At 34.8% G+C, this 12,842-nt stretch overlaps 4 protein-coding genes across 10 annotated transcripts; 2 read left to right on the top strand and 2 right to left on the bottom strand.

The window, feature by feature from the left end:
* Positions 1–150: 150 nt before the first annotated feature.
* On the bottom strand, positions 151–2,825 carry LOC114876138 (BLOC-1-related complex subunit 6). Of its 2 annotated transcripts, none has more exons than XM_029187260.2 (4): positions 2,532–2,624; positions 1,890–2,417; positions 1,604–1,764; positions 151–1,535 (listed from the first exon to the last, which is right to left on the bottom strand). In XM_029187260.2, exons 2-4 carry the CDS (start codon positions 2,406–2,408, stop codon positions 1,484–1,486), a joined length of 732 nt encoding a protein of 243 aa, XP_029043093.1. In that variant the 5' UTR covers positions 2,409–2,417; positions 2,532–2,624; the 3' UTR covers positions 151–1,483. The 2 variants fall into 2 exon arrangements, with proteins under 2 accessions (XP_029043093.1, XP_029043092.1); XM_029187259.2 differs by having other exon boundaries at positions 154–1,535; positions 2,537–2,825.
* Positions 2,826–2,952: 127 nt separating this feature from the next.
* LOC114876136 (GPI transamidase component PIG-T) lies at positions 2,953–5,488 on the top strand. The gene is made up of 8 exons (XM_029187250.2): positions 2,953–3,309; positions 3,400–3,577; positions 3,653–3,884; positions 3,957–4,124; positions 4,191–4,488; positions 4,576–4,728; positions 4,794–5,040; positions 5,135–5,488. Exons 1-8 carry the CDS (start codon positions 3,135–3,137, stop codon positions 5,388–5,390), a joined length of 1,707 nt encoding a protein of 568 aa, XP_029043083.2. The 5' UTR covers positions 2,953–3,134; the 3' UTR covers positions 5,391–5,488.
* Positions 5,489–5,688: 200 nt separating this feature from the next.
* Positions 5,689–9,553, bottom strand: LOC114876137. Of its 6 annotated transcripts, none has more exons than XM_029187251.2 (9): positions 9,101–9,551; positions 8,999–9,031; positions 8,573–8,880; positions 7,980–8,264; positions 7,691–7,831; positions 7,406–7,603; positions 7,174–7,320; positions 6,591–7,113; positions 5,689–6,443 (listed from the first exon to the last, which is right to left on the bottom strand). In XM_029187251.2, exons 4-9 carry the CDS (start codon positions 8,208–8,210, stop codon positions 6,271–6,273), a joined length of 1,413 nt encoding a protein of 470 aa, XP_029043084.1. In that variant the 5' UTR covers positions 8,211–8,264; positions 8,573–8,880; positions 8,999–9,031; positions 9,101–9,551; the 3' UTR covers positions 5,689–6,270. The 6 variants fall into 6 exon arrangements, with proteins under 6 accessions (XP_029043084.1, XP_029043085.1, XP_029043089.1 ...); XM_029187252.2 differs by having other exon boundaries at positions 8,573–8,674; XM_029187256.2 differs by lacking the exon at positions 8,573–8,880 and having other exon boundaries at positions 9,101–9,553.
* A 304-nt stretch (positions 9,554–9,857) lies between these two features.
* On the top strand, positions 9,858–12,648 carry LOC114876135 (nucleolar GTP-binding protein 1). Its single transcript, XM_029187249.2, has 8 exons — positions 9,858–10,106; positions 10,193–10,467; positions 10,536–10,773; positions 10,854–11,096; positions 11,171–11,422; positions 11,498–11,785; positions 11,893–12,171; positions 12,240–12,648. Exons 1-8 carry the CDS (start codon positions 10,059–10,061, stop codon positions 12,537–12,539), a joined length of 1,923 nt encoding a protein of 640 aa, XP_029043082.1. The 5' UTR covers positions 9,858–10,058; the 3' UTR covers positions 12,540–12,648.
* Positions 12,649–12,842: the final 194 nt, after the last annotated feature.

Below are 12,842 nucleotides of genomic sequence, written 5' to 3'. Positions count from 1 at the left end.
CGTTATACGCGTGCGATCCAAATTTTTTTTTCTTCGAAAAATTATTCTACCGTATCGATACGATCTTTTCTTATAAATAGAAATGTCGATACGTTTTCCCTCTGCATACGTATAGTACTGTATACCTCTTTTGTCTTCGTTCGTAAGAAGAGACAACAAGGGGGTCTCGCGAAAAGGACACCGTAGCTCGTTACCACGCGAGAACGAACGAACGTTCATGGATACGTATGCGACACAGGGTTAAAGACAGGACAAAAGAAAAGAGAGACGTCGACTTCCTGAGACTTTACCGCAAACAAACTCTCGTTGAAACAAAAGAAAGAAAGAAGATTCCATGTGACAGCGAACCTTTTAATTAGGCAGTCTGTGATCTGCTGAGCATTTTTCGTTTCACTTCTCATCCTTTTCTTTTACTTCACTTTTCATCCCTATGCTACCTACCCCTTGTCTCGATTTCTACCGTCCTCTTATGCACGACTGATCGCTACACGACTCAGGTTTCCCGTAGTTTAATAACTTTTCCACGAAAACAGATCGATTTTCCTTTTTCTATCAAACGCTTGGATTAAAAATCAACTATGAAAAAGCGAAAGTTGATCGAGACATGCGAAAGAGAACGCAGACGTGATAGTGTAAGGGAGGAGATAGCAGGGGAACAAATGGTTTTTTCATTGAAAAGAATTCAAAATGTGCAAAAGAGCGAAAGCGAATGGTAGGAAGGGAGGAAAGACGAGCGTACGTTTATACGTATACAACTGCTTTTGGTGGACTGAATGAGTGACGGGGTTGGAGAATAAATTAACGAGGTGTTTGTCCGCTATCATCGCCCCCTTCTTCCTCTAGCCGGATTAAAATCACCCTGTCTTTAATAATTACGCTTAGCGAATCCGTTAAATGAGGCGCAACGTCTTTCCCACCGTCGCTTTTTGATAATGTTATTTACAATGAATCATCGCCAAGTCGCATAATACACACAAATTACTCCGTAACATTGTGTCAGCTCAGCATGGACTTTTTTTTTCAATTAACTTTGTATACCGTTGAATGCGAACAAACGCACATTGTGTGATCAGCTTATGAAAAGTTTACAGGTGTCTACGTATAAATAAAGGCAGATAAATCAAACACCTCGATAAACTTTGTTTTTACGAAGAAAAACCACTGCGTTTTTGTATTTCAGCCGTTTTAGCGTGATCAACTGTTTTCTTCTCTCCTTTTCTTTCTTTCTTTTTGAAACCATCAAATTCTTTATTAATTCTTTCAACGTGTCATACATATTTTTCGATGCGATAGATGTAAGCTATTCATATCGGTTCTACACATTTTAACTTCAACAAATCAATTTTAGATACCTTAACTTGCTCTCAAAAGCAAAAAATATAACTTTTCACACTCTTTGATATTGTTTACTTTTAAATGTATTTCATACACTTAAACGACGACGACGATAGCGTGTGGGTAATTGAAAAAAATTAACTGTACCTTATAGATTCATTGCACTTTCAAATAACTCCAACATTCTTTTCATTTCTTTGCTAAAATATAAAAGGAAAATGTTTAAACTTTGGAGAAAAATTCGTCAATGAAAATTTCGTTTGCTTACATTTGATCTGCCAGCTTATACACAGGTCCCATTGATTTCGATAATTCCTCGCATTTGGCCATTAACTGATACATCGATTTGATATTGTGATCGACCGCGTCGCATGTTTTGCAAACAGCATCCCTATACGTTTCTAAGCACCCGACTGTCAATGCAGATGCCTAAAAATATTTTCACTGTAATTCTGGAAAAAATGGATAATTACAGAAAAAGAAAGAAAGAAAACAAAAAAATTAATAAGCTAAGAGCTAACAAGCAAAGAAAATAATTTTCAAAAATAATTTACACTATGTAAAATGGCAGCCAAATTTTCTGTCAACGCATCCACAGAAGTGGCCACTTTTCTTGCTTCCATTTCCAATTCATTCAATACATTATGGTCTAGAAGAGGCACCTGAGGTGTCAAAGCTTGCCTATATAAGCAAGGAGTGGAACTACGAGAACCTGGAAAGGATGGGGTCTCTCCTTTTTTTGTCACCGGACTGGAAAGTTTAATCTTATTCTCTAAATCTTCTGCAACAAACAGCACCATGTCTCCGTCTTGCATTACTGTCCCTTCCAACTGCAAATATCCCATAGCTTTATGATAACTTGGGGGATCTACATCGTCGTCGTCGGTCGGACTACTTTCCCGATTTCTTAAATTTAACTGATCCGGTCTGCTACCAACTACGTTCATCTTTTCCAAACTATCTTCGAAGAATTTTGTTCCATCGATATCCGGGGAATCGATGAGCGATCTTAATTCCGAAACTGGCGGAGATGATTGCGAATCGAACGATATTTCTGAATACGATGCTGTCATCTCGTGCAGCTGAAATTGAACGAATAGTTAATGCCCCAAATACAAATATTTATTATTTAATATAGAGTAAATTTTATCATTCTAAAAAAAAAATATCTCTACGCAAGGTTCGTTAACTCTAACCTTACTCTATCTTCATCGTAGTCAATTGCTGCATTTTTATCGCTGCTGCGTAACATCGTTGCTTGTTTTATATGCACTTCGTTTTCTTCCGATTCCATTTTAACAAGCTCGATTCGATACTTTTCCGTATCTCGATCGTTCAACACTTGCTTTCTTCTCTTTCGCAAACTTATTATTGATCGTAACAGAGAGTTTTCACTAATACAACATTTATTTTACAAGATACTGGAAATCCCCGAAATGGTTGATTTTAATAAATCGATAGATTTTACCGTGTATAGTGTATGCTTTATAACTCTTTGTTGTAATGAAAACGCTCCGTTTCCTAAGAAATGTCATGCACTGTACATTTGTAAGACTTACATACACTATTAGTTAACAGAGAAACATAGATATATGTATGTATATTATATAAGTACTACATACAGGTTGACGAATGTGGTTAACCGGGAAAAGTCATGTTTTCTCAAATTATACGACATAATCACATAATTTACTGAATTGGAAATGATGTATGAACTGTAATAGAATAGAAATTGATGTCAAGCATAAAATGTTAAAAATTTATTATACGGATAAAAGCGTATAATCTTTATTTTCATTATGACGTATTCTAAAGTAGTATTATTTTCAATTTTCATCGCTTCCGTAATATCAACTCCATCGCATAATGATTTTTTTGATGAAGAGTTAATGTTAAAGCCATTACCAAGTAATCATGTGTATGCATATTTTCAATTTACTACTGTATGGGAGACAACAAAACATACAAATACATGTAAGCTACAAATTGCAGAAATGTTTTTGTTTTATTAATAAATCATATTTTTACTTATAGTTTTTATGTAAGTATGAGTCCATATTTCAGTACAACATTCCCATTTGTTTCCAAGAGGGCTTGGTGAAATTATAAGTCGTCATGGGGTAGATGAATTACACCTTACGTTAACCAAAGGATTATGGAACTATCAGAAATGGGGATATCCCTATCACGATGCTGGTCCAGGTGCAGAGATTCTTGCATGGTTCAACAAAAATGTTGTTAAGTAAGATTCATCTTTAAACTTTAAACAGATTAAAGCATCTTGCAAAGGTTCTTAAATTCTTTTATACCATTACAGTATCGACGACGAATGGAAAGGGCTTACCAATGCTTTAGCTGGCTTATTTTGTGCCTCTTTGAATTTTGTTAATCCCTCTAACAGTATGTCTCCCGAATTTACATTCCGACCTACAGGCATAGCAGAACACGATGTTAATTCTAGTCGCTTACGTTATTCGTCGTTACCAAGAGAAATAGTTTGTACCGAAAATTTAACACCATTCAAAAAACTACTACCATGTGACTCTAAGGTACGTATACAAGGTTTCAAGAGTATCGTTTCGTCTCTGCATACAAAATATTAAAGTATATATTTTCAACAGAAAGGCTTAGTAACATTATTAAACTCTGCATACATTCATAATACAAATTATCATTCTATTGGAGTACATTTTCGAATGATATGTTCAAACACACCGTGCACAAAAACATCGTTAGAATTACGGCAATCTGTTTCACTGATATACGATACTGTAACAGATATTTCACAGGTAATTTTTAAACATCAATTTCTAAATTTTTCAAACACTTTCAGCGTTCGTATACTTCTTTCATAGGATTGGTCTATTCGAAAATTTTTCGGAATGGGCATCAAAGGTGCTTGCCCTCTTGCCACGCTAAGCAACATATACGTCGATATATCCAATAACAATACAAATCATGTTTACGAATTAGTACCTTATCCCAGTGCTAAGATTGTTAGTTTTCGAGGAGGACAATTAAACGAAATAGCAGTTTATGATATTAGATCTCATTCTGTTAAAGGAATGTTTAATATCGGAATTATACATAATACCGCACACAAGGCTAGCTTAAATTATCCTTCAATTTTGTTTGCCAATAGATACGTTATTGGTATGTATACAGTGTTACAACTTCTGTTATAAATTGTGGTAATGAAACGGAAGAGAAAACGGTATTAACAAAGGTTTTCTTGCGCAGGGTATGGCCAAGAAAGAGGTAGTTTAGTAACAAAAATTTACAATAATTATTGGCAAACAATCGACGTTATTTTATTAGAAAATATTCCATGGTATTTACCAGTGTATCTACATTCTGTTACAATAACTTGTGGAGCAAAACAGATTATACCGTGTAAGTAATTCCCGTTCATAGCTCTGATCAAGATGCTGTTTTTTCATTGTTATCTTACATTTTAGTGGTACAGCGTTATCTACCAGGCAAGGAAAGACGAAGCCCTTACTATTTGGAATTAATTTTACGCTTACCACCTCAGTCTGTAACCAAATTTTCCATAGAAATGGATTATTCGTTTCTTAAATGGCAAGAGTATCCACCAGATGCTAATCACGGATTTTACATGGGACCTGCTATAATCACGGCACTGCTTCCAATTGCAAGGAATTATACTGCACTACCACTCGATGGAAGTACTATAACATCAAGGTTTGAACTTGATGAATTAATAAAATAATAATAATAATAATAATATACGTATAATTCCAATATATTTTGTTAATCCAATTAATTCAACTTTCAGTTTTAATGCTTCAAGAGAAGGATATGTAGTACAGCTGAGAACGGAATCTTTGCTCATTAGTCTTCCCACACCTGATTTCAGTATGCCGTATAATGTAATTTGTTTAGCATGTACCGCAGTTGCTCTAGCATTTGGCCCGCTTCATAACATTTCAACAAAGAGATTAGTTTTGAAACGAATCGAAATGGATTGGAAAGAAAAATTATTTTCGTTTTTAATCGAAAAAATTGTTAAACCCAAGAAGAAACAAGAATAATGCATGCAGTTTATTGTAACTATTTTTTGTTTTTAAATGTGAAGAAAATTTCGATAGAAAAAGGGAAATATATTATAATTTACGAATAATATAATTAGAGAAAGAAAAAGAAAGAAGCCAATAAATTATAAAAAAAGGAGTTATTTTGATTTCATTTCTTTTCTTTTCTTTTTTGCTTTAATATGTAAAAAGTGCACGCGACTCTTTATTATACTATAAATGTGCTAATAAACAATATCGAGATTTGATTTGATTTGTATTATAAATATAGCTAAGGAATTTTTTAAACAAACTATAATTCATTGTAAATAATTAAATCATGTAAGTTTTTAATATTCAATAATCGTACGAAATAAAAATAATAAATATTGTAAGAAATGTAACGTACATGTAACTAATGTTATGTACCGGAATACTATCGTTTCATGGTGCTGACATAAGAATCGAAGAAGGATTCGTAGTCGTATTCAGGATTGCACTACAATACCTGTATACACACATACTGTTCATTACTGTCATGTAAAATGTTATTCGATAGCCCCTCTATTTCATCGAACGAATACAAGATTTTAGGTGAAATTAGGTGTATCTCTGTATTTTCATCGAAAGATACACGAACAGGATACCCGAATTCGCATCGTCGTTCGAGGGGCAAAAGTCAATTACCGCAAAACTGGTTTCTCTTGATATTTTTCGCGGAAAACCATTTTCTAATCGTAACATTTTTGTCATAAGGATTTGTCGTTTTCAAATGAATTATGTATCCAACACTCGTCTCCGACGCTGTTAACTACCTCTCTCTTCGTTTTCCTCTACTACATTCGAATCATTTTCATCAATTGAAGAAATTGATACGTATATAAGAGATACTTATTTGGTCTTACTCTTTCTTGATTTTGTTTCTTTGTGTATCGACTGAAACGTCTCGCACGGAACATCGATATTTTGATGGATCTTGTTCGAAATCATTTATTTGTTTTTGAGTCAAGCGTGTCAGAACAACATAAACAGGTCGACAAACAACGTACAATAATTGCGATTTTATACTCAACACTACAAAAAAAAAAAGAGAAACACTTTTTGTATAAAATACATTTTATACCTTATAGTACTATACACGCAATTTCTGCCTTGAATACGTTTTTAAGGAAAAAAAGAAAAAAGAAAAGAACGAAGAACGTTGAAAAATCGAGTACTCACTTGGTTTCGTTTTAACAGAATTTACAAATTTGTATTCATGTACATAATCATGTTCTGATCTTTCACGGTTCGGTTTATGCGTAACAATCCATCTGTCACGATCATTTTCCGCTTCCAACCACTTTGGTCTAGATGAATCATTTAAAACAGGAGCGACAAGGTGTCTCTCTATTCTCTCGAGTCTTTCTTTTTGTATTTCTTCCGTCATTGCTTTTGATCTCTTCGCTAATAACATACCGGCAGGAGAGGAAAAAGGGATAGTTGGACACCTTGTAAAATTGATTGATCCACGAACACGACGGGAAGTTCGTCTAACGATACTATCGTCAACAGTCATTTCTACTGCAGCATCGTTGTTTTTGCTTTTGTCTGTCTCTGATTTTTTTCCAATCGCACATAACTGAAAGTATTCTAAGAACTGATCTTGTTTTAATTCAGGCTTGACAGTCGATGCATCTGGCGTTACGGGCCGTGGTGAATTATGTCTTCTATGTTCTTGTTCGCAACACACACGTTCGTGTTCCTATATAAAATTACTTATAATCATCTTCGTTCGTTTCACATTTCTTTTAAAATTGATTACCTTCATTTTTTCAAGACCTATAAATTCAGCATCGCAATTATCACATAAATAAATATCCTCTTGTTGTTTCGACTTGTTGTTGCAAGAAGCAACTCCACTACAAGACAGCAACTTTTTTCGTGGACTTTCATATTTTTTATCATAATTCTACAGAAAAAATAATTACTTTAAATTTTATTGTATAAACTGTATCAAGCTTCGTAGAATAAAATATTTAAGTTTAAAGACTAACCATATTTTCATTACGAAACGTTACTAATAATTTCCCAGTATTTTTGTGATAAAGACTCGTCGTAGAATCCCAGTTGCTAACATATTCTAAGTCTTCGTGTGGATATCGTGCAAGATACGAACAAAACCTTAAAATATACTCGCTTCTGTGGTATGTGTAACACCTGAACACTAATTTCTTCAAATTAGCCATCCAAGTCTAAAATAAAGTAAATATTTTACAATTTCAATGTTTCGATATTTTCGGCCGGTTATTTATACAGTTACATCATTAGCATTAACTTACTTCATTGACTCTGTTAGGTCTTGTTAAAGGATTTGAAAATTTCACTTCCTTTGGCCACCATTGTGGTTCAGTGATCGCTTCTGTTGCATCATGACCTAATGAACACTGAACCATGAACGTTACAAACCGTTCCAATTGTACCTAAAATTAAACAAACTTCACAATATCTGTGTATTGCTTATAATTTACATTATCCATATAATTTCCATTAGATCAAGATTGTCCTAAATTTTGGTGTTAATTTTAAGTTAATGAATCTAATGCAAATATAACTATAAAAATTCTATACCAATGTGATTCTTTCCAGTGATGTTGGATATCCGTTAGCAAACAAAAGAGGAAGATTAGACACTACAGAGCCTTCTTCTAAAGGACTATCATTTTTGGATTCTACATTATCTGCATCAATTATTATGATTTCATCCATTTCACTTGATATTCCACTTTGGGGTGAATGTACTCCGTATTCTTGTTCTTGTAACGTCGAGTATCTCATATTTTCAAAACTCTCTATGCGCATTATATTCAGGATATACGGTTCCTTGTAAAAGTGTCTGCTACTTCTATACTTAATCTGTGTATAAAAACATTTTGTTAAATAATAATACGTATTCAATTTCTTTGATACTGAACAACCTATGTTTAAACTAATTTAAAAACACGAAACTAAAGAAAAAGGGAAAATCTTGTTTTAATTTTATTTTCCAGCTGTTTGAGCTGGAGGAAAATAGAGACAGAAAATAACTTGAGCAGGAATCAGATTTCAATAAATTTGAAGGAAGCTTCAGACAAACATTAATCAGAATACAAAGAGAAATAAAAAAAAGATATCACTAATCGTATAAAAAGAAAATTGTGTCTGTAATTAACGATTGTGTATACCTCCGAAATACTTTTCAAAACAATGAAACGACCTTTCTTGCCCCCTGTTTCAGTCTGGTACTCCACTTGATTAAAAGCGCTCTTGTCCAGCACTTAACAATTCTCAATATGAAATATAAAATGTAATTTTTACAATAGTTGGTTCATTAAGTTATTTTCGAACACAAATGCTACACAACCGATAACTTGTATTACTATTGTAATGTTGGTTAACAAACGAAAGAAATTCTAGAAGAATGCAGATTTAAACGTGTAAACTACGTACGTATTCCGCAAAAATTCATTCACTAAGTGAGCGGATATATACGCTGTAAACAGTAATAAGAAAAACATCTTAATCGAAAATCTAAACCATGTTTTGTTGGACTGAAGTTCGAAAGTAGAAAGGAACGCGTAATACAAATTCATTCGTGTATGTGTACATACATGTACTGACAGTTCCCTCCTTGATTAGAGTATCTAGCAACAGTTAAGCACAGTTTAGTTCAAAATGGCGGGACGAATCAACTCAATTTTTCGGTAACTTACGAAGTTTCCAGCAAAGCATCAGGATACTATTTTATGATACATTTTTCATTACATTTATTACAATCACTTATTTATTACGTCGCTTTTTTCTACATTTATTTCATTGTTTCGGTGTTTAATTTTCTATTACTAATTTTTATACGAAATTAGAAATAACTAAGAAAATACAAAATTTATTAAAATTCCCCGTTCTCTTTGACCGTTCTTTCCTATTACTAGTTTGAACCACGGTCGTATAGGACTAGAAACTCCTGTGATGTGAGTGATCCATTAATGAAGCACAAAAGCAGTGACTACAGATCTGTAGTCACTAACAAAAGTTTCGTAAATCATCTGTTAACCACTAAGCGCTGCTATCGTAATAGCACAGTATCGAGCACAGTAGGTTTCCCTGTATTACAGAGAAAGCAAGAATTCTGAAAACCTTAATTTTGAACGATATTAATATTTGTACTCGGAATACACCTACTATAAATAAGGGAATCACTCCCACCATGTGAGTTTCCAGCCTGTGTAACGACCGTGGTTTGAACCAATTCCAAGTATTCATCGTTGCGTTTGCGCCTTGCTTGTAAACTAATCTTTTATCATTTATCATTTATCATTTATGTTTTATATATTATTTATTATAATTAATCTTTTTTACAATATTGTATAAGTAATACTATGGTTATGAATAAAGCATAATGATACTTTGAATTTGCTGTATTTTCCGTTAGAGCGCTCACATCGTTACTTCTCAATCCAAATGATCGAAATTCCAAATCCAAGGAGTTGTTCCGTAGAGTATACAGTTTTGATGGTGTTGTGTCAAATTGAGTCTGTTCGATGTAGACATGTGCTTTCATATATTGTAAAAGTTTGAGCAGTCACGCTCAAAGTTAACGATCGAACGCATTGTTTTTGTCTACGTTGTTGGTATAAAATTTGAACAGAGTAATAGTTGAAAGTAGCAAATATGGGTTTGTACAATTTCAAAAAAATTGCGGTCGTTCCCACCGCAAAGGTTAGTTTCTAACCTTTTTCAATTTTCTATTTTCATTACTATAAATAATAAACTTGTTTAAATTGAAACATCTGTTTCTAATTTAGGACTTTATCGATATAATATTATCGAAAACACAAAGGAAAACTCCGACCGTTGTCCATAAAAGCTATAAGATCACACGTATACGTGCATTTTACGTGCGCAAAGTAAAATTCACGCAACAAAATTTTCACGACAGACTGTCTCAAATAATACAAGATTTTCCCAAGCTGGACGACGTTCATCCATTTTATGCAGATTTAATGAACGTGTTGTATGATAAAGATCATTATAAATTAGCTCTAGGTCAAATAAATATAGCACGACACTTGATCGATAAGTAAGTATAGCGACGCTTGATCGTTTACAAGTATTTCATGAAAATATTGATACACGTTATTTCAACAGTGTCGCAAAGGATTACGTTCGATTGATGAAGTACGGAGATTCGTTGTACCGATGCAAGCAGTTGAAAAAAGCAGCTCTAGGCCGAATGGCGACTATTATGAAAAGGCAAGCTGCTAATTTAGCATACCTGGAACAAGTTCGTCAACATTTGGCTCGGTTACCTAGCATAGATCCCTATACGCGTACCATAATAATATGTGGTTTTCCAAATGTTGGTAAAAGTAGTTTTATAAACAAGGTAATTCAAATGTTATCGGTTATGGATGACTCTGATTTTCTAACGAAGCTTCGATAATAATCCAGCCTTTTTCTTAATAGATCACTCGTGCCGACGTTGAAGTTCAACCGTATGCATTTACGACGAAATCGTTATACGTCGGTCATACCGATTACAAATACTTGAGGTGGCAAGTAATCGATACTCCTGGAATTTTAGATCACCCACTCGAGGAACGGAATGTGATCGAAATGCAAGCGATAACCGCGCTCGCTCATTTACGAGCAGCTGTACTTTACTTTTGCGACATATCGGAGCAATGCGGTCACAGTTTGGAAGAACAAGTAAATCTAATTTTATCGTAATTTGTAGGTGTATAACTTGAAACTTGTAACTTTGAATCGCACAATTGTTTTAGGTGAAATTATTTGAATCTATTAAACCTCTATTCGCTAATAAACCTTTAACAGTGGTGATGAACAAAGCAGACGTTCTACGGCTGGATGAACTTCCAGTCGAGAAACGAACGATTTTGAACGCGTTAGAGGATAAAGATGTGCCTGTGTTAGAGATGAGTACAATAACAGAGGTCGGAGTAATGGACGTTAAAATACAAACTTGCGAGCGGCTTTTAGCTTTCCGCGTCGATCAGAAGATAAGAACGAAAAAAGTAACGTAATTGAAATATATATAAAATATAGGCGTTGTTCGTTATTGAAGAATGATACGACCATAACAATTGTAGGTAGAAGGATTGCTTAATCGTTTACACGTGGCGCAACCAACACCGAGGGACGAGAAAATTCGCGGTCCTTGTATTCCAGAGAGCGTTTTAAAAAAGAAGCAAGCAATGGAAGAACGATCAAAGGCGAAACGAAAATTGGAGCGGGAAATAGAAGAGGAGATGGGAGATGATTACGTGCTCGATTTGAAGAAGAATTATGATATCGAGGGTGAACAGAAATTCGATATCATTCCAGAAATATGGGAGGGACACAATATCTATGACTATATCGATCCAGAAATATTCGAGGTTTTTATTTTATTTAGACGCGTGAAAAAAAAAATAAATGAATACTACGTGCCATTCCGTGTAAGTGAACCACGATCGTTGATCGTGTATTTGGTTTATTTTCGTAGAAATTAAATCAACTCGAGAGAGAAGAAGAGCAACGAGAAGAAGCGGGCATGTACGATTACAAGGTACCTCAGTTGTCAGACACAATGTGTGAAATTGTGCAGATGGCTAAACAAATTCGAGAAAAGAAAGCCATTATGAAGGACGAGGCCCGGATTCAAAAAGCTTCCACGAAGCCTGTAATGCCCCGCACAGCTACGGCTAAGGGTCGAGATAGATCTGTATCGAAATTGAAGGAACAAATGGAAGATTTGGGAATCGATATGCAAGAGAGCGAAAACGTGAGTATTAGAAGAGAAAAAAAGGTAAACGGTAATAATTTCTAACGTTATCCTGTTCGGCACGATAGGCACACTTTACCAGAACCAGAGGACGTTCGAGGTCGTTGTCTCAGCCAGCTAGAAAACGCATGAGATTGGAATCCGTGTCTGTATCGCGAGCTCGAAGCAGTTCGAGACCGGCACGCGACGAAATGGGAGTGAAAGACGGTGCGATGAAAACGAAATTAAAGAATATCGCGCACAAGGCTTTGAAAAAGAAGATCGCAAGGAAGGGTTTGAAAGGAGAAGCGGATCGATTCATCGGTACGAAAATGCCGAAACATTTGTTTTCAGGAAAAAGAGGGGTCGGTAAAACGGATCGAAGATAATGTAATTATTTATGCGAGAAACGTTGTTATTTCTTGCGAGTTTTCTATCGAATTTCTCCAGATATTCGTGTCTGTGATTGGTTACTCGAATAAAGAAGGAGAAATGGAATTTTCGTTGTTCAGAAATTATTGATGCAGGGTCGATCGATCGGGTCGCCTCGCGTCGCATCTCTAGTTAAATTTATTGAAGATAACGGACCGTTCTCTCGATATGAATGAATCTTGTGAGATTGCATAATTCGGTCGTCGGTACGACCTTCGACCTCGTACACAGGGGTAAGCAACATCTCGTTCAGCGAAAGT

The sequence above is a fragment of the Osmia bicornis genome, chromosome 1 (genome assembly GCF_907164935.1).
Source record: "Osmia bicornis bicornis chromosome 1, iOsmBic2.1, whole genome shotgun sequence".
Lineage (NCBI taxonomy): Eukaryota > Metazoa > Arthropoda > Insecta > Hymenoptera > Megachilidae > Osmia > Osmia bicornis.
This window is presented reverse-complemented; position numbering and strand designations above follow the sequence as displayed.